This window comes from Delphinapterus leucas, chromosome 19, assembly GCF_059928025.1.
Source record: "Delphinapterus leucas isolate spDelLeu-1000000601 "Yukka" chromosome 19, BTC_Dleu_Yukka2, whole genome shotgun sequence".
In the NCBI taxonomy this organism is placed as follows: Eukaryota; Metazoa; Chordata; class Mammalia; order Artiodactyla; family Monodontidae; genus Delphinapterus; species Delphinapterus leucas.
Window position 1 is genome coordinate 17,896,814 of NC_143147.1, and position 20,177 is coordinate 17,916,990.

The window sequence follows — 20,177 nt, forward strand, 5'->3', positions numbered from 1 at the left end:
CGGGACCCCGGAGGCAGGGCTGCGTAATGCTCTCGCCGCTGCTCCAGATTACACTGTACAAGAAGGAGAGGAAAAGGCAGCAAAGGGATAAACACCACCCCACCCCACCCCCCACTGGGCAGTAATGGGAAGGCTGAAAATAGCTCCTTTTACCACAAGGGATGATTTCAGAATTGCTCAGCTGAGACCAGCCTCACAGGGGGGTGGGAAGTTGGAGGACTGGCGGCGGGGGGGCGGGTATGGCAGGCCAAAGGGAGCTCTGATCAGGAGGACAGCAAGCTAGCAAGCTGGACCATGACCACAGCAGCCCCAAACCTCCCAAAGACAGACTTGTGGAACAGTTGCAGCCCCTCGAGCCCGCAGCCCAGATCCTGCACACCTAGATCCCCGAGGAGGTCAGGAGCGCAGGACATGACGTGCTCTGCAAACACTGAGCCGAGCAAACACAGCATCGGCGGCAGACGGCTCGGAAGAGGCCTCTCGGATCCACCAGAACGCCACGCCCCTCCCAGACAGAACCCAATGCGTTTCTATTTTTGCTTTCAACCCTTGTTTGGCATCCCCGGCTAACAGACGGCTACTTCCCCTCCCTCCCGAACAACGGGTCATCTAGGAGGGGGAACACCTCCTCGCTGGCCTTCCCTGCCCCAGGTCTGCAAGTTAACAGGCTGACCCTCAAAACGGAAGATGAGGCTCCAGACAAGCACACACACATCCCTCCACCAGGATACCTGGAGAGAACAGCTTGACGCCCGAGAACTCCGGTTTCTAGAGGCAGATGCATTAGCACCTGCCCCGCTGCCAGCCCTGACCGCCCCAGAACCACAGCGCCCGCCCCCGCAGGTCCTGTATTCACCCCACACTCAGGTCACAGCCCAAGTCCCTACGTGCCACCCCCAGCCTCAGCCGGGCCCCAGCTTGAGCCGTGACCCCATCCGCGAGCGAACCTCACGAATGCCACCCTGCGGAGAGTCTGGAGGAGGCGGGGTGGGGGCACCACTGCAGGGACCCGGCGCCCACCCACAGCCGCTGACAGGCAGGGGCACCTCACACGCGCGCCCCCCGGTGGCCACACGGCTCTGCAGGCCTCCGCAGGCAGGCAGACTCGGGGCCCTGGAGGTGGGATTTACCTCCGGAGTGACTCACTAAGGCTCCCATTCGTTTGCGAAAGGGGCTGCAGTGTAGCATTTCCCTTCTCTTTAGAAAACAAGAATTGTAGAAGAGGGAGTATAAAGAGATTTGAGGGAGTGGGTGGGGAGCTCAGATCCCATTTGACTTCCAAACTCATCTGTTATGCATTCTCTCCTCCCCCCTCCCCCCCCAGCCCTTCCCCTGGGGGCCCTTGCCGCACCCTTCCACGTGGCTCCTGGCTGAAGATCTGGTGATAGGCTGGGGCCCCGGGACCCCGAAGAGGCAGGTGCTCTCCATGTCCCGGTGCCCAGCTTCCCATTTGTCCTCCCATCCCCACCACCCTTGTGAGGGAGGAGAAGGGAGGAGGTGAGGGCCCAAAAGGCACAGTAAAGCCAGTGGGGAGCGAGGCCAAGAAGGAAAAGAGAGCAGTATTTGAACTGGAGCAAACTCAGAGCTGTCCTGTCCCCCGAACTCTTTCCTTCCCATTCCCCTTTTACAAACGAGGAAACTGAGACCGGAGGGGCAGTTCAAGGGCAACCAGTGACCGAGCCAGGTCTGTTCTTTGTTACACAGTCCAACTCCTAGGAATGCTGAATCCAAGAGAAGAGACTTAAGTTCTAATTCCAGCTCTGCCTCTGACTTTATGTGTGACCCTAGAACCAGACACTTAACATTTCCAGGCCTCAGTTTTCTCATCCATAAAATGGGAACAACATCAGCCCTACTTCAAAGAGATGCTGCCGTGCCATCGGACAGTAAAGCATGTTGACTGCTACCAAAAAATGAGCCAGACTGTCCCCAGGATGATAATCCCTGACGCTCTCCCTCCCTCTCCCAAGCCTGGAATCCCAGAGAATTTCTGGAGGGCACCCAGAGCCTACTGAGTAGCTCCCAGTCCTCAAAGCCTCACTGGTCTTGGGAGTTCACACCCTCTGTCGTTGAAGACACCAGAGCTCAGAGAAAAACCCTTTGCCTTTCTGGCCTCAGTGTCCCACTTGCATAATTAACAGGTAGGACCAGAAGATCTCCAAGCCTCTTCTAGACATGAATTACCACTGTATACTAAGATGTATACGAGAAAACATCCCACTTTCTGGCCAGTCCGACACAGACATGGCCCCAGCAAGGGGGGCCTAGCCGTGTCCTCATACCCTGTGTTCCACCACTCGAACACCAGCTAGGACTGGGGCTTCATGCGCTGGGGGTAGGACTCTGTTTTAACTGTGCTGTCTTTGACTCACCACACCATACCACAGCCAGGGCTAAGACGCAGCAAAGGGTTTCAATCTGGGGACTGCTGGGGCCTGCCAGGTCGGCTGCTGTGACACGTAACTCAGCAGAGGAACCAGAGACTGGCCCAAGCTCCAGCACTTCCCCGACTGCATGGAAGGCCCCGAAGGCTTCCTGGGGGCAGAGTTTTAGAAAGGCCTTGAGTTGGGACATGGTCATCTGATTTGGCCCTAGCCTTCTCCCTCGGAACCTGAAAAGGTGCATTTGCAATCTCCCCGCAGAAACGTGATGCTCTTCCCCAGAAACACTGCAAAGCCATCCAGCACCCTCGGCCTGGGAGTTTCTGAGTCGTGCCTCAAATCTCCTGGCACCCCCGCAAAGTCCTGAGAATCCCAGAGTTGGTCCCTTTCCCAAGCTTCCAAATGCTCTGTCCTCTGAGAGCTCTGGCCACTCCCCACGCCACGACCTGGGAGCCGTGAAGCAGGGGGCCCAGAAGAAGGTCTGGCTTTGGGATGTGAGGGGGCAGCTGACTCGGCAGAACAAGGTCCCAGCCAAAACTCTGGAAACACAGGTTCTGGGCCCAGCTCTGCCACCACCTTTTTCTGTGGCCTTGGGCAAATACCCCACACCGCAGGCCTCAACGTCCCCTCTTGGTGAGGGCTTTGAACATGAGTTTCTGGAAGCGTCCTCTCAGCTCTGCCACTATAGGATCAGTATTTTACTCACTCGAATTACTGGGTTTGATACAGTCCAGCCCGCTGGCTCCGCCCCTCAGAGCAGAGGTCAACACTTGGCAGCAAATAAACTGGTTCCTCCAGCCTGGAAGGCCCAGCCCTGTGGCCCCAGCCCCACCTCTCCAGATGGTCCTGGCCCAGCCTGAGAGGTTCCAAGACCCTCTTGGCTGTTGTCTCTGTTCTTGCCCGGCACGGCCTTCCACTTGCCCTGCCCCCGGGTGGGCAGACACCCCTGCCAACCTGCTGGGGTGTGGAGGGAGGCGTAGAGGGGGCCAGGGAGGAAGGGAGGGGCCATGTGGCTGGCAAGAACCAGCACAAACTCTTCCCAACTAAGACAGTCCAGCCAGGCTGGCCTCGCTTTGCCCCCACAGGAGCAGCCAGAGGGATCTGTCAAAACACCCAAGCTGGGCTTCCCTGGTGGCGCAGTGGTTGAGAGCCCGCCTGCCCTGCCGATGCAGGGGACACGGGTTCGTGCCCTGGTCCGGGAGGATCCCACATGCCGCGGAGCAGCTGGGCCCGTGAGCCATGGCCGCTGAGCCTGCGCGTCCGGAGCCTGTGCTCCTCAACGGGAGAGGCCACAACAGTGAGAGGCCCGCATACTGCAAAAAAAAACCCAAAACACCCAAGCCTTACACAACCCTCCCATCCCCCATGCTCTCCGGAGCTCCTCTCGGCCTTCTGCAGCCCCCTAGGGATGCTTCACCCCAGCCAGACAGATTTCGCCACCCTTGGGCACCTCCTCCTCCCCCCACCCGCATTCCCACCCGCCATACCTACACCTTTCCCATCCCACCCTCCTAGCCTCACCTGCCCGTGGAAGCCTGCCCCTTGCCACCTGCCTGTCCAAATTCTGCCAGCCTTTAAGGCCCAACTTCTAGAGATATTCAGCCTTTGCTGTTTCAAGCCCCCACTGGCCTCCTCTCTGTCTGCACTGCACTTGAGGCCTGCCGCCACGGGTAGCTCTGTGCATTTCCCGGCCCCTCCCCACTGCCAGCCCTCACCTCCCTACTGCAGACTTTCATCCCCAAGGTAGGCCTCTCTCCTCCTTTGTCCACTAGACGGAGCGCTCCCTCAGGGCAAGACCAATGGCTCTCCTCCTCTTGCCTTTTCTCTCAAGACTGGATACGGGGCACCATAACGATCCTGTTCTGTGTGCTGAAATCTCCCCAGAGATTTGGTAGTCGCCGGTTGGGGATCCACCCTCTGCCATTTGTCCAATCCTTTCTAGGACTTGATTACATTTTCTCTTGTACCTGGGCTCTCCTGGCAGCATGGAAGTCCCTTTCACTGCCTTCCTTCAGCTCCTGTGTGACACGGTTGACATGGCCATGGCTGGCTGCTCAGGCTGCACACTGCACAGGTCTGGGACGCCTTCGCTAGACTACAACGTGATGACCTTGGAGTCATGCCCTATGGTGGCCCTGAGGCCCAAACCCCTATCTCTAGTCAGTGGCTCCCCTGACCAGTTTTAGACGGAACACCTCACAGGTCAGAGAGCACACTCCCTCATTCACAGTCTAGCTTCTCCCAGCCTTCAGCCTCCTTTGGTTCTAACAGCACCCTCTTCTCCGCCAGAGCGAAGGCCTGATCATTTCTGACTGACCGTCAGCCTGTCCATCCATGGTAGATGGTCCTGAACAGCCACTCGTGTCTGAGTTACAGCCCTTCCTTGGGCCTCAGTTTCTCTAGCCGTAAAGAGAGGGACTGGGGCTCCTACCTCCAAGGATTCCCTTTGTTCTAAAGCTCACCAGTCCATCCTACACAGATTTTGACATCCGTGCACACATCACCACAAGTTGTCTCCAAGTCAGCGAGCTTAGAAGCCTTAGGAAGAGAAGGGACCTTTACAAAATGCAAAGGAGCCTGGAAGAGCTAAGAAGAGGACGAGCAATCCCATCTTGCTGGGGTCAATCCTAAAGGCTCCTTGCGGTGGCGGCTGAGGCTGGGAGAAGAGCCTGGGCGGTTTGATCCACAGAGGAGGGGAGTCTGTGCTACCCTGAGGGAAAGGGCCAAGCATGAAGCTGCAGCAGGAAAGACAAAATGTTAGCGCACCAGGCACTGGTGCTCAAAGCAGAGCAGTTTTTCGCCCGTCACTGGAACAAATTCCCACGGACTCTCAGTCTAGAGACCAATGCACCCACAGACCAAGGTGGAGGGGCTGGAACCGCATCTTTGTTCTGTGAGGGGGGCAACCTACGAGGGTAGCAATGGAGAAAATCCAGTACTCGAAGTCCTTACAGCCTGGGTCTACATCTAAGCTCTGCCCAGACCCTCTGGGCCACCTGGAGGGAGCTATTTCTCCCAGTACCTGTTTCCAGATGTTTTAAAAAGGGAAGAGTAACACTTCCTGCCTCCCGGCACGGCTGTGCACATTGCCTGATACCTAGGACAAGCAGCAATTGTTAACTGCGGCTGTGATGACAGTGCTCTCGGGCAGGTGATCTGTGCAAGGGGTGTGCATGTACTTGCACACACACACACACAGGCAGCAGAGGCGCGGGGGCAGTGGGCGGGACACACACCCTGCCATGTGCCCTATGGGAGGAGGGGGGTGGGTAAGGACCCAGGGAGACAGCCTTTTCCAGCTGCCTGGGGTGAAAGGGGAGGGGAGTGAGAAAGGGGGTGTTTACATGTGTTCGTACTTGCTGTCTCACACAACCAGCCCCACCCCAAGAGGACTCCTCAGGGACAGAACGGGAGTGTATTCTCAGGCATCCATATCACACACCCAGCATGTGTACAGGGGCATCCAGACCCGGCCCTTGGTCAGAGCAGCATTTGCGGGGTGGCAGTGGATTGACACAGCCCAGCGGTATTCAGCCCAAGTGTGTGCAGGGGTGAACTCACACTCATGCCATCACTGTCGTCGCTGGTGGGTAGAGGGTGGGGTTCGTGCCAGCCCAATGTCGAGTCCAAGGGGATGGCATGGCACCTGCCAACGTCACAGGCTGGGTGTGAGTTCACGGTAGATTTACACATGCCAGCCTCCCAAGCCAGCCCTGCTGTGTCCAGGCTTGCCGCCACCGTCGTTCCACCGCCCTCCCAAGGCACCATGGGCCCGGAGAGCGCAAATAGGATCAGAGTCTCCACCACCTCCTGGTCCCAGAGCCCAGCTCCGGGCCTGGCACAAAGGAGATGTTGGCGAATGATCGTCTGGCTGAATGAATGAACGAATGACTAACGCCCACTCCCTCACACCACGGGCCACACGGCCTGTGTCTGGGGGAGGGCAGAGCCCTGGGGACCCCAGAAGAGGCCCCACTTCAGACCTCCACACCTGAGGCTCTGCCTCCCAGGGTCCGGAAGGGGGGAGGGGGGGAACGGCTCACTGGCCGGTGCGGAGCGGGGCACCCCTCCTTCCTCAGAAGAAATCTGGGTCTCCTGACTGAGCTGGGGGCGGGGGGGGGGGTTGTCGCGTCCTGGATAGAGCGAGCGGCCGGACAAGGGGGCGCGTCCTGGTTGGCGCTGGGGGGCGTGGGATGGAGCGGCGGCCGCGGGGACCTCGCCTTCGGTCCCCGCGCCCGGCTCTGCCCAGGGCCTCGGGAGGGCGGCGAGAGCTCCCCACCGCCGGGCTGGGCAGAGGCGCCGCAGACCTGGCCCTTTCCGGCGGGGCGGTGGCGAGGGGACGCGGTGTCCCACGAGGTGACCGGGGGCGCAGGAAGGGCGCGGGGCGCGCGGAGCCCCCTCTCCACTCTCCCGGGGGCCGGCCGCGCCACCGCCCCCTCAGCCCGCCCGGAACCTCCGCCCACCTGCGCCGGGGGCTCACCTGGGCCGGCGCCCCCCGCTCGAGACGCGCGGGTCCCTCCCCCCGCCGGCGGCCCAGCCCTCCCGGCGCCCGCCCTCACCTGCACGGCCCGCCTTGGCCATGGCCCGGCCGGCGGGCTCCGGCGGCGCTGCCCGCTCTCCTCGCGGCTCCCAGCCCGGCCACGGCCGCCCAGCCGCCTCCGGCCGCGAGCGCACTCCGAGCGCCGCGCGCCGCGCCCCCGCCCCGCTCGCCGCGGCCGCCGCCACCGCAGCCGCCGCCGCCTCGCCGCTCCCTCCCGCTCCCTTAAAGGCGCCGAGCGGCGGCCGCGCCGGCCCCCCCGCGCCGCCGGGGAGGGACTGACGGAGGAAGGCGCCCAACGCCGCCCCCGCGGGCCCGCACTCCTGCCCGGGGCCGCGGCCGCCGCTCCAAAACGCTCCGCTCCGAGCCCCGGACGGGCGCAGAGACGCTGAGGCGCTGCGGTCCAGGCGGAGATGCGCACGCGGACCGCGAGTCGGGGGCGAGAGCCACTGAGACTGGGCGCTAGAGACACCCCTGGGGCCGAAACACCGACGGGGAGAGGGGGAGAGAAATTCGGAGGAGATTCGAGACCCTGGCACCTGGAGAGTGACAGAGAGCAGAGAGGAGAGAGAGAAAGGAAGAACGGGCACCGGGAGGCTCCCGCGAAGCCAAGAGGGAGGTGTCTCCAGGGATCCGAGGCAAGAGATGGACCCCTCCATCAGCCCCAACTCCAGGCTATCATTTCTAGGATCCACAACCTGGACCTGAACTAGCCTCAGAAGGGAAGGGATTTCTGTGCCCTTAGTTCTAAAGGAACTTGTAAAATACACGTAAAGCCCACCTGGGATTCCAGGCTGGAGCAGTCTGGGGAGGCCAGGAGCCTAGCTGTGAGCTGTAGCCCCCTTTGCTTCCCACACCTGGGACGCAGACATCCTGGTGAACAGTCCCAGCGGAGGCTGGGGAGGCTGGGGTTGTGGCTTCTGCCTGGTGGCAGCTGGGGATCCACAGCCCAGCCCCAGCAGGGGGCGGGAGAAGGCCAGCCGTTTCGGTGGCGCCTGGGTGGTAGCCAGATGGGAGGCCCCAGGGGAGAGCAGTCCTCTCCCTAGCTCAAGGCTGGGCCCGGTCGGTGGGCCCAGCAGATGTCTGCCCAGCCTTTGGCAGCTCCCAACATCCCCAAAGCCGGCTGCCTGGCTCAGCTGCTGGAAAGGGCTAGGGGGTATCTGTTCTCAGATGACCTTTCAATTCCCACCAAACCATCCCTTGAGAAGATGCCCTCTGCTTCCTTCTGAGGAACTGGGAAGCTAAAGCCCAGTTACCGTCTGTAGCCAGGCACCTCACACCCTGTCCCACACCCGCCTTCCCGGGAAAAGGATAATTCCACCCTTAGGGTAGCCACTGTCCCGACTCCAGGGTCCCATTAGCCCCTCTATGGAAACGGAGCACATATGGTGCTGAAAGGGTCCTCAGTGGGCATTTAGCCCAGCACCCCACCCCCCGGGGCTTTGTCTCCATCCACCGGATCCCCATCAAGTGGCCCTTCAGCTCCTGGTGTATTACATCCAAGGACAGGGAGCTCAGTACCTCAAGCAAGAGTTCTTCCATCTTTGGATGCTGCTGACCGTGAGAAGGTTTCCTCTCATTTGAGCTGAAATCTGCACCTCAGATGACCCACCTGTGGGTCCTTCTGTGGCCTCACTCAACAGAACCAAGGGCCCTCTGTCTAAACTCCCTAGTGTGGCTTCACCAAGAGGGACCAACCATCCGGGTTTGCCAGAGATTCCTGGTTTTAGCACTGAAAGTCCCACATCCCAGGGAACCCCTCAGTCCCCAGAGTTCTGGGTCCCAGAACCAGACAGCAGGGCTGACCAATAGACAAAATTTCAGAAGCTTCGAGGTTGAAGCCAGAGCTCTTGGCCGGTGTGTGCCATCCATCACCAGCTGGGAGTGTGTGAGTGAATCCCTGCAGCCTTTCGCCATTACTCGGGCATGGTGGAGGCAGGGACAGCAATGAGTGGACAGGCAGTATGCTCGGGGCTTCACATATATCATGTCTTTTAACCCTCAGGCAGTTGGTACGTAATACCCTCGGATGTCTTGTATTATCCCCAGTTTACACATAGGAAAGGGAGGCTGAGAAAGTTCCGTGCTTGTGGTTATGCAGGATAAATTTAGAGCCTATGTTCTATCCCTCGGGCCTGGTTCTCACCCTTCCCTGCAGGCAGGGCAGTCAGAGGCCTGACTGCCTGGATAATGTCCAGGCTCGGCCACCTGGTCTGTGGGTGTGAGTTGTCACAGAGGAACCATAAAGCAGCCTCAGAGGGGACACACCCGGGCCTGAGCACCTCCTGGGGCCCTTGGCTCACAGCGGCAGCAGTGACAACAGTCTGGCAGGGGCCCTACTTCCAGGCAGCACTGCGCGCGTGCGTGCGTGCATGCGTGCGTGTGTGTGTGTGTGTGTGTATTTCATAGGCAAACACATCCTGCTCAGGGAAGATGCTCCCTGAGGTGGGCACTGAGACCCCTCCCACCTCTCCGTCCAGTCACCACAATCCCTTGGGAGGGGGTGGGTGGGGCAGGTTAGGGGAGACACCGAGTTGATGGGAGTTACAGAAATCATCTAGCCAGACCCTCCTCCACACCCCCATTTCTCAGATGGGAAGACAATGGGCCAGAGATGGAGGAGGCTTGCCACATGACAACCCACTTCCGGGATCCATCCGTGGCTTCTCCACTTTGGACCTCCACCACAGCCCCAGCCCCTGTCTGAAGATCAGTGCTGCTGCGTGGATCTGGAGTCCAACAGGGAATGTGGGGCCCTGGCCCCCCAGGGCAGCTCCTGAATGCATGGGCTGTGACCTGCTACCAAGGAATTTGTGGCCCTGCCTTCAGATAGAGCAAACACATCAGGACTCAAGGCCATTAGATTAACTGGTGGGAGTTAACTTCCTGCGTCAGAAGAATTGTCCTTAATTGAAGAAAGGAATAACTAGCAATTTAGAGACGCTGACCTCAGCTGCCTGCAGGAGAGAGAAGCCAGAGTCAGCCGGTGCTTCCTGGGCCTCCCAGCTCTGTGACTGAGAGACGGGGTCAGGGTTCCAGACAGGATCTTTCCTCTGGAACCCGCTGCCCAGACCCTTTCCTCTGCCCACAGCCTGTTGAGCTTCCGCCTCTGGAGTAGCCAGTTGCCCCCCGGGCCCAGCCAAGCACTCCAGCCTAGAGAACTGGGAAAAAAGTGTAGAGGCCAGTGCTACCTGGTCCCCAGGAGAATGTGAACACAGATGTGGATGGAGCGAAGAGGTCCAGGCGGGTGTGGAGAGGAACATGGCTGGGGTGACCCCTCCACATGACAGACCCAAGGCCTGGGTATCCATCCCGGGCAGGTGGTGTCCCGGCACTTGGAGAGGTAAGTGACCGTCATCAAGAGCCATCGTGGCCCCGTGGAAAGGCAGCCACGCCAGGTTACACTCATTTCCTTTTTGGACACGTCGCAACCGGTGGAGTTCGGTATTGCAGTGCCTGCTGGGCCTGGTATGGCCGCTGTCCAACTCTCTGATGGTGACTTGCACGGAAGTCAGGAGCAGGACAGTGGTCTGATTAAGTGACTTAACCCCTGTCCACTGCTGATGGACGCCAACAGAAGGAGGCCTGGGGCAGGACCAGGGCCAGCTCGAGCCCGGCAGCAAAGGCGCCAGTGAGTCCCTCGGCCTCTGCCAGTGTCACGTGGGTCTCTCTCACCCGAGCTGCTGGAAACGGCTTCCCTCCCTGCAGTGTCTCCTGTCCTGGCTCTAGCCATCCGGGCCCCTCCTCGCTGGTTCCCACACTTTAAAGAAACTTAGGGGTTGTCCACTGCCATGAGGCTCGCCCCCAATCACGAAAGCAGCCCTAGGAATAGAAGCTTTTCTTTGGAGCCTTCCAGAACAACCGGGAGTGGCTGGTTTGTTCTCGCCATCGCCTTCTCGCACCAGGCTGCCCCCCACTTCTGCCCACCATCCGGGACACTGGGTAGAATGTGCCTTCGCATCTAGAGCTCTTCTTCTCCTTGCTGGGAGCTGTGGCTTATCTTGTCCGTGCTTCCACCTTCAACCTTAAGAAGGGTTAGGACCCTGCCTGTCCCCTTCCCTGCTGGCGAGGGCCCGTTCCCAGCAGTTACACTAATAACCCCAGCCTCACGTTCACAGCAGATCCTGTGAAGGAGGCACTGGGTCACCAAGGTTCTCATTTGTGATCTCACGCAGAGGCAGGAAGATTCCCTTAAGATCAACACAAATGACCTCTTAGGTGAGCCCTAGACCCCTGTGTAAGAACCCCTGGCCAGGAAAGACCCCCACCCACCCACCCACCGACCTAGTAGACCAAGGTGAATGCTCTACCTTTACATAGACCATGGTCCCCCCTCTATGCCCATAAGGGTGGGCCGCAAAATCTAGATGACATTCACATTCCTGCATCCTCAGTATTTTTGAAGGATGCTTGGAGACATCTTGCAGAACCTGTTGAACAAGACCTCCCCCGGTTTTACTTGAGTGCTGAGATGACCCGAGGCTCAAGTTTAGATTTTATTTCATCGATTGCTGTTTACGCGGCTTCGCTGTTCTTCCGAGTGGGGTGCGCTGGTAGATGGGATTTTGGAGAGAGGGTCTGGAGAGGCCGAAGGGAGATTTTTTAAGAAAAGAGGGGGTTGGGTGGAGGCAGAGAGATGTGGCCGCGGCTCTAAGGAACGAGCTGATTTAAGAGGCTGCCCAATGGGTTAGCAATTTATCTCCTCCTTCAGCGCTTGCAGTTGGAGCTGTGTTTTGTGTTTGTTTGATGTCAAGACTGTTGAGATTGGCCTCAAGCAAGACCAGTTGTCTTCAAGTTATATTTAGACCAAATACAAACGAGGAACTGGCTGAAAATCTGAAACGCACTGCAAGAGTGGTCCTTGGAGTCTACACTCCTGCAAACATGCATCAGTGCCAGCAGCCCCAAACAAGCATGTACCAAAGCTCCGACCTCAGACTCGTTGCTCCCCTGCCCTGGCCCCCCACACGACATTGTTTATGACAGATTCCAGAACACAGAGAAGCAAACACAGGTATAGATGATAAGGCACTAAGGAAACAATAGATCAGCCCGTGCGTCCTGATTACTAATGTAACTGTATTGACGAGGCAGGAAATCACAACCAGATTATGTAAATAGATTATGTATCAGACTTTATTGGCACCTAGTAGAATACCTACACCTATTAGGGCTCTTGTACACCTTTCTTCAGATACGGCTTTGCTCAGGCTCCACAACTTGGCATGGTCCTTGCTCTGGACCCCTACAAGGTCCCAGCTCTGGCCATGCTGGCTGCGTACCAGGATGGCGGTGCTGGAAGGTCCTGAGGGAATCATCTAGACCCCATCTTTATCTATTGTGTTTGAACCCGAGATGCACCTAATAGGATATAATAGGATTTGGTATTACCAGCTCATGGCATCTCCTAGCAGTCTCAGCAGAGTCTTTTTTTTTTTTTTTTTGGTCTCTTTTTGTCCTCACCCCCAGTCTATTCCTCTCTTCCAAATGCTGTGTGCTTTTCCCATCTAACTTCAGAAGCTCTTTCTCCTGTCTGTGTAGCCTAAACATTATACACCTGCATGGATGCATTTAAAACATTACATAATGGGGCTTCCCTGGTGGTGCAGTGGTTGAGAGTCCGCCTGCCGATGCAGGGGACACGGGTTCGTGCCCCGGTCCGGGAAGATCCCACATGCCGCGGCGCGGCTGGGCCTGTGAGCCATGGCCGCTGAGCCTGCGCATCCGGAGCCTGTGCTCCGCAACGGGAGAGGCCACAACAGTGAGAGGCCCGCGTACCGCAAAAAAAAAAAAAAAAAAAAGTATTTAAAACATTACATAATGGCACCATGGCTAGCCCGTTCTGCTTCTTACTTTCCCCCCTTTAATATTGTTTTCAGATCTATTCATACTGATATTTATGGATTTGGCGGGTTCCTTTCGATGATAATGTTTCCTAGTGTGATAAGACCTCATCTTGTATTTCCTCATCCCCTCTTGATGGGCATTTAGTTTTCACAGCCCTTCGCTGCTACAGATGCTGCTGCAACAAACATCCCCCGCATTTCTTGGGTTTCTCTGTGTCAGAGATTCTCTGGGGCACATACACAGCACTGGAACTGTAGGGCCATTGGGAACACGCAGATTTCCCTAATCACCGCATCAGTAAGCTGCTCTCGAGAGAGTGTTCTGCCAATACCCTCATTTGATGGATATTAAGACCGAGGCCCAGAGCAGGGAAGGGCCTTGTCCTAGTTTAGAACCTGGCTGTTCTGACTTCCAGCCCAGTCTCCATCCGCTCAGAACACTCCACACTCCCTGTCTCCCACGGAGAGAGCAGGGCAGCTGCAGCCTCATTGAGCAGGCAGCTCGGCCTGTGATACAAATTTCATCTCTCTCCTCCAGGTCTGAGCACAGTGGTACCCACCACATGCCTCCCCAGGAGGGGATGGAGAAGAAGGTGGGCAGTCTGAGCTGAAGTCAGCAGAGAAAGGCCTCCTATTCACCAGGAATAAACCCTGGCAGCCCCCATGGCCCGAGTGTGATATAAGCTCCCGCTGCAGATCTGCCCCACCCTGCCCTCTCCACAGAGGCATCATTTGTACTTGCTGATACAGATCTCAAAGTGTGTTAGTCTTAACTCCCCAGAGAGGACCCCACACTGCTGGGGCTCAGGCAGCTGCTGGAGAGAAGCCAAGACAGAGTCACTGGGGGGAGGGAACCCCTAAGAAAGGGTCATTCTGTCCATCCTTCTGCCTCCAGACTTTGCTACAACCTTCAGCTCTCTCTGTTAGGCTAGCTGGGAAGCTCTTCTTCACATCTGCTCTATTTCTCTCCAGCTGTAACAACAACACAATAACAACAATAACAGGAATAGATTTGCTGAGTGACTACTATGTACCTGGAAATGTTTTAAGTACTTTTCATGTGTTACCTCATTTAATCCTTACAGCAACATAATGAGGGAGGCATTATTCTAACCATCCTCATTTCACAGATAAGAAACTGAGGCTCAGAGAGGCTAGGTATCTTTCTTTAGGTCACACAGCTAGTAAGTGGTTGGACCAAGTATTCCAACACAAGCCCTAGGATGTCTGTGATTCTCACCTTAACCTCTAGAGAGAAGAAGACAAGAAATAAATAAGACAAAAGCAAGACACAGGAAACTGAGAGGCTGAGGCTCTGCCACTAACTCCAGGTACAGCCTCAGACAGCTCACCGCCCTGCCCTGTCTATACTAGATTCACAAGTTTCCCAGAACCTTTCCGCTGGGCTCTGACCCCGTGGTTTTCCAAAGCCCACATTCAAGATGCTCTGGCAGGTGAAGAAGCTGAGTCAGCAAGCGTCTCCAGGGCACAGATGCTGCGGCCTTGGCCCAGGCAGAGGCCTCCTGGGGCTATCAGCCCATATCCCCTGGCCAGATCTCATCCCCTGGCCAGATCTCATCCCCTGGCCGGTCATGGGTGGGTGCTGCTGGGGCTATCTATTCTTATTGGAATTTGAATGCTTCAGGTCAGAGTGACTAAAAGGCTGAATTTTACACGGGTTTTGAAAGTGAATTGACTCCACTTATTAAAGATATACTAGATTACTCGCTGAGTGAAAGGACGCTCCAGGGACTCCAGGCCTTTCTTGAAGACAGAAACATCCCTTTCCAAGCCCAGCCGCTGCCAGTAAACCACAGGGGGAGACATTGCACTGGGCAGGTGTCAATTAAATTACCGGCTGAAGGATCGCAGTCCATCAAGGAAACATCCTGGCCTAGAAGGGCTGCAGGTGAATAAAGAGGCAGCTGTAGAAATCCCCTCTGGTTATTTTATGCAAATCCATTTCTAAAGGCAGGAAGGCAAAGACTACAAGGAACGTATTCACGGGAAGACTTGACTTTTGGTCATGAAATGTATAAGGGAGAGAGAGGGATGAAGGGTGTTTGGTGCTCCAGAATGTGACGCACAGGACCGATGCCAGGTAGGGGTCAAGACACTGCTTGTTTTCAGACCCAGAGTCCTAGGGGAGGGAGTCCTAGGTAGGCGGGGGCTGGGAGGTTGTTCATCTATGCCTCTGAGGATGTTGGACAGTTTGAAGGGTATCTGGACTCAGGGCTGGAATTGGAAGGACCTCCAGACCCCACTCACCGCATCCAACTCCAACTCAGCGGACCCAGCACCTCACTGTACAGATGGGGAAGCTGGGCCCCAGGTACTGGGGGTGGGAAGCGGGGAGTCACAAACAGGGCATTGGGCTTCCCTGGTGGCGCAGTGGTTAAGAATCCGCCTGCCAATGCAAGGGACACGGGTTCGAGCCCTGGTCTGGGAAGATCCCACATGCCGCAGAGCAACTAAGCCCGTGCGCCACAACTGCTGAGCCTGTGCTCTAGAGTCCGTGAGCCACAACTACTGAGCTCACATGCCTAGAGCCCGTGCTCTGCAACAGGAGAAGCCACCGCAATGAGAAGCCCGCGCACTGCAACAGAGTAGCCCCCGCTCACCACAACTAGAGAAAGCCCACGCACAGTAACGGAGACCCAACACAGCCAAAAATAAATAAATAAAATAAATAAATTTATTAAAAGAAAAAAGAAAAAACAAAAAACAGGGCATTGGTGGCAGGGGGTCTCCAGGTTCATCTCTCAGGGCTCTCTCCTCACACTCCTGCGTGGAGGTGGAGGGAGTGTTGCTGGCTTGTGGAAAGGAGTCTTTTCTACTCTCTTTGACCCCCTCCATCCCATCCTGCCAGGAGAAGTGGGGGTGTTGCTGGTGCCCAGGTAGCATTTGCTTGCGGAAGTAACACGAGGTCCAGACGGTGTGTGTGCAACACGGATGCTTCCTATTGTAGCAGGCACAGACTCGGGCTCTCTTAAGCAAAAGGGAATTTATTGGCGGGCTGCCGGGGCTGAGGCTGCAGGGACAGGCTTGGAGAGCAGACAGGAACAAAGGCAGCTCAGAGGGCAGAGAACTGTAAAGCCCAACAGCCATCTCGTGGCAGAACAATTTGGCCTGAGGGTCACTCCCTGCACCTTGGACAACCCCACCGCTGAGTGGGTTCTAGAGGAACCTCATCTTTGCACCACTCATTCAAGCCAGGTCTGATTGGCCAAGGCTGGGACGTGACAGCACGTCCCAGGTTCCAGCAGTGGGAGAGGGAGCTCTGAGAATCCTGCCATGGCAGATGGGCTCCTGCATTCCAAGGGCACTGGGAGTGTCCCGCATGAAAGGCTGCATCGTGCGTTCCAAATCACTTGGATATTGGGGGCTGAGTCACCTCAGGGATGACATAGCCCCTGCAATCCCCGCAAAACTCAACCCTGAAGACTTGCCAAAGTTAAGGGTTCCAAAAGTCTTCGGGAGACTGTTGTCTGCTGTTTAGAGTCATCTGGCACGGGCATCCTCCGTGCACGAGGGTCCTGGTGCGTCCCCGGCAGGAAAGTTCTGGGAAGGGGCTGGATTAACTGCACAACTACATGGAGAGGCTGTCAGTCCTTCCACAGTGCTTTTTAGTCCAGGCTGCCGCAGGCTGTATGGTTTTAAATGTTCCAACGTTACAATATTTCATACTTGGGAATTAAGCACAACTATGGTTTTCAGAGTTCAAATTATATTTCAAGCTATAGAGAGTAAAATTTAACAACTTGGCCTGAGATTCAGTAGATTTCTGCTCCCCTCCCCACCATGAGTTATTAGAAATTCCTAGGGTGGGGAAATGAGGTTTTTTTCTGTGCATCAAAAGGGAGCATGGCCTAAAAAAGTTAGAGGAAACACTGGTGGAGCTGATAAGCCCCACTTTCACTATTGATTTCCTATCAGACCCGTCCCTGCTCTGCAGAAAAGGGGGTAATAAACCCTCCTCTGTCTACCTCAGAGTAAGAGGTTAGAAAATGCTTTGTGATGGGGGCACGGCTTGTACCTAGACGGCTTCGGAGAGAATTACAGGGGAAGAGGCCGGACCCCAGAATCATTCAGTTCAGGGTTCCTTAACCAGGCATCCAGGCCAGCCTGGATCTGGGGATTGCCAGCCCCCTGGCATGGCACTGCAGGTGTGTGTATGTGTGTGTATGTACATGCACATATGTGTATGTGTGCATATAATGTGTGCGCACATGTATATGTATGTACATGTGTTTGTGTGTGTACATGTGTTTGTGTGTGTGTGTGTGTTTTCTGTGGAAAGGGCCCATAGCTTTTTCCAGATTTTTAAAGGGATTTTTACTGAAACAGCAAGAACTCCTATTTCGTCCATCCCTTTGTGCGGATGGGATACAGGCCCCCTGAGTTAGTGTGGGGAGTCTGGGGCATGTTCGTGTCTAACCTGTGAATGATTATGTGAGTTAATTAAAAGCGTTGGCAGAGCTAAGCCCGCATCCCTGTGTCCTCCCACGGCAAGGTGGCCTTCTGCCACGCCTGCCACAGGTCACAGGGCTGCAGCAGTGCCCGACGCCTGGGTCTCAGGCCCCAGCGTGCCCTCCCCAGGCAAGGACGACAGGATCAACACTGACAGGAAGGCCGACACCCTGAGGCCCGGCCTAGATTGTCCTCGCAAAGACCCCACGGCTCAGCGGGCCCTGCATCTGTTCCAAACATGCCTGGGATTTCTTTTTGACACTAAAGTAAATGTTGGCTGGAGAGCCACCTACGTGGCTGACGGAGGCTGCCGGCTTCTCATTGGAGGGCCGGGAGGAAATTCTGCAGGTCTTTGAGGCTTGCCAAGACTCCTCCGTCACACTGAGCAGATATAAAATCCATTACCAAGAGCTAATAAAGGCGAGGAGACCAGGCTGAGGACAAGCCGAGGGTGCAGCAGTCCCGGGCGGGTGGGGCTCCGTGGGCTCCCCCTCTGCTGCTCAGCCTTCAATATTTGCCCCTCTTGCAGCACCTCCTTCGGGTCCCCATTGTTCTCAGTTCAACAGTTTGGGCAGCGATTCTGTTTCTCATTCACTATAAAAGCCCGTCCCTACAGACCTCTCGGCACATTTATTGTGAGGCTGGAATTTATGACGGATTGGATTTCAGAGGAGGGACTGATTAAGTACAGATGGAGCACTTGGCAGGGGCCTGGGGCTCCCAGTAGACTCCCCCCATCTGGAAACAGAATAAAGATTAGGAAGCTTGAGCAAGGGGCAATCTGGGGCAAACCCTGCTTTCAAGGGCAGCGAGGGTGGACGCTCTCCCAGGGAAACTGCTTGTTTCTGTTCAAGGGCATCTTCTCGAAGCCGGACAAAAATTCTTTGTCGGCAGGAGTCATGAGCTGCCAAGGCCACTCCTCACTGCCTCAGATGCAGTCAGTCTCGGGCACACAGGCTCCCAGTGCAGGCGTCTCAGCTCTGGCTAAACCCCTCTAGTACCTTAGCCTAATCGCATTATATTCGCATATGCCCTCCCCTTTCGAGAGCTCAATCCTTGCCCTGCTGTTCCCTCTGCCTGGAGGGTCCTTCCCCTACTTCTAAAATTACTAGAGTTTCAATTTTCTTTCAAGGTCTCATTCAAATGCCACGTCCTCCATGAAGACCACCAGGATTGCAACCTTCGCTCAATAAAAATGAGTCACTCCTTTGAACGCACAACCATGCTCTGTTGCTTCCCTCTGTTTCACCTTAATTTTCATTCGCTTAACGAGGGTCTGTGCCTTACTTATCTCTGGATTTCCATAGATGTAGTAAACTTTGCATGACTGTTAATGAAGATTAAAATGTCTTGTGACCTAGTCTTAAGAAGACATGCTACTTTTTGTAGTGCGCACTGGCAGACTCTCCAGCTTCAGGTAATGTGGCCTCTGTTTTCCTCTGGGAAGCTGCCGCTTCTCCATGTTCAGTCCATGTGGTTGGGATGCTGCTGATCCATCCTCTTCTCCAGATCCACATGTGACTAAGATCTGACCAATCACAGCACAGGCATTAGGTCGGGGATGGGTCTGTTCCGTGGGTTGGGCCCATCAGACCAATGAGCAGTGACCCTGACCCTGAAGCCTTCGTGGCACTCCTGGGAGGGAAGGGCTTCTCTCTGCTGAGGTTGCCAAGGGGAAAAATGTCCAGCTGGGGCCGCTGGGGCCCCGCATGACGCTATGTGGGGAGGGGCTGCCTGAGAATGATGCCTTGAGGAGGCAAAGGAGGAAATTAGACCGGAGGGCGGGGACACTGGCTTTGCCACTGAGGCTGTCCTGCACAGGGCAGAGGCCTTTTGTGAACAGTGCTTGGCAGGTAGAGCAAAAGCCCAGGTACCGCCCAGGCGAGGGTTGTACCAGCATGTCCAATTCGGCACATGCCCCCGGCACAGGAGGCGAGGCCGCAGCTGTGGCTTCGGCTGCCTTCTGAGCGGATGCCCAGCCTCCGGCCGGCCGGAGGTTCTGGGGGAGGAGCCTGAGCGGCAGGCAGGATGCCAGGGCCCAGGGGGGTCCACGGCGGTACACTGGGAAGAGCCCAAATTTGTAAGCAGACCCAGAACCACTGTCTCATTGGGAAAATCTCCTTCTCACTTGGCTTCAGTTTTACCTGTAAAACAGGTTAATAATCTCTATTTCAGTTTAGTGTGAGAATCAAATGAGATCGTGTAAATAAAGCACCTACCTGGTCAGCACTCAAGCAGTGGATAATTACCATTACTCTGTGGGCTGAGTTCCGGGGAGGGTTCAGCCCCAGCAGGAGCGCAGGGGATGAGGGAGGCAGACGATGAAAACTGAGGCAGCAGCTCAGCTCTGGGCAGTGGGGATGCTGTGTCAGGAAGGTGGGAAATGCATCTTAGTCATCTTTGTAGGCCCCAAACTAAGCCTAGTGTCTGGCAGAGTGCAGGACCATAGCAAGTATTTTTAAATGCAGATTCCACTTACAGTTACATCTACTAAGCCTTCTAGACCATCTAAGAACCATCTGCTTGAGAGAAAGACCAAATGGTGTTACAGAATGGAAAGGTTACTAGGTCTGAAGTCAAAAGATGCAGGTTGAGTTTTGGTTCTGTCATTGTGTGTCCACATGACCTCTTCATTTCTGTAGACCTTATTGTTTTCATCTGCAAAACAAGGCTAGTGGACTTCCCTGGTGGCGCAGTGGTTAAGAATCCACCTGCCAATGCAGGGGACACGGGTTCGCGCCCTGGTCTGGGAAGATCCCACATGCCGCGGAGCAGCTAAGCCCGTGCGCCACAACTACTGAGCCTGTAAGCCGCAACTACTGAGCCCGCGCGCCTAGAACCCGTGCTCCACAACAAGAGAAGCCACCGCAATGAGAAACCTGTGCACCACAACAAAGAGTAGCCCCTGCTCGCCGCAACTAGAGAAAGCCCGCACACAGCAAA

The 20,177-nt window shown here is 56.1% G+C and overlaps 1 protein-coding gene across 1 annotated transcript in view; it reads right to left on the minus strand.

Moving 5' to 3' along the window:
* PITPNM3 (PITPNM family member 3) overlaps positions 1–19,486 on the minus strand; it is a 103,245-nt gene extending 83,759 nt beyond the window's left edge. The window contains exons 1-5 of the mRNA XM_089900144.1: positions 19,454–19,486; positions 19,129–19,246; positions 6,482–7,392; positions 2,373–2,535; positions 1,352–1,472 (exon numbers count right to left, since the gene is read on the minus strand). Of these exons, the coding sequence (XP_089756270.1) occupies positions 1,352–1,472; positions 2,373–2,535; positions 6,482–7,392; positions 19,129–19,246; positions 19,454–19,486 (1,346 nt within the window). The remainder of the gene's footprint in view (positions 1–1,351; positions 1,473–2,372; positions 2,536–6,481; positions 7,393–19,128; positions 19,247–19,453) is intronic.
* Between the last annotated feature and the right edge of the window lie 691 nt (positions 19,487–20,177).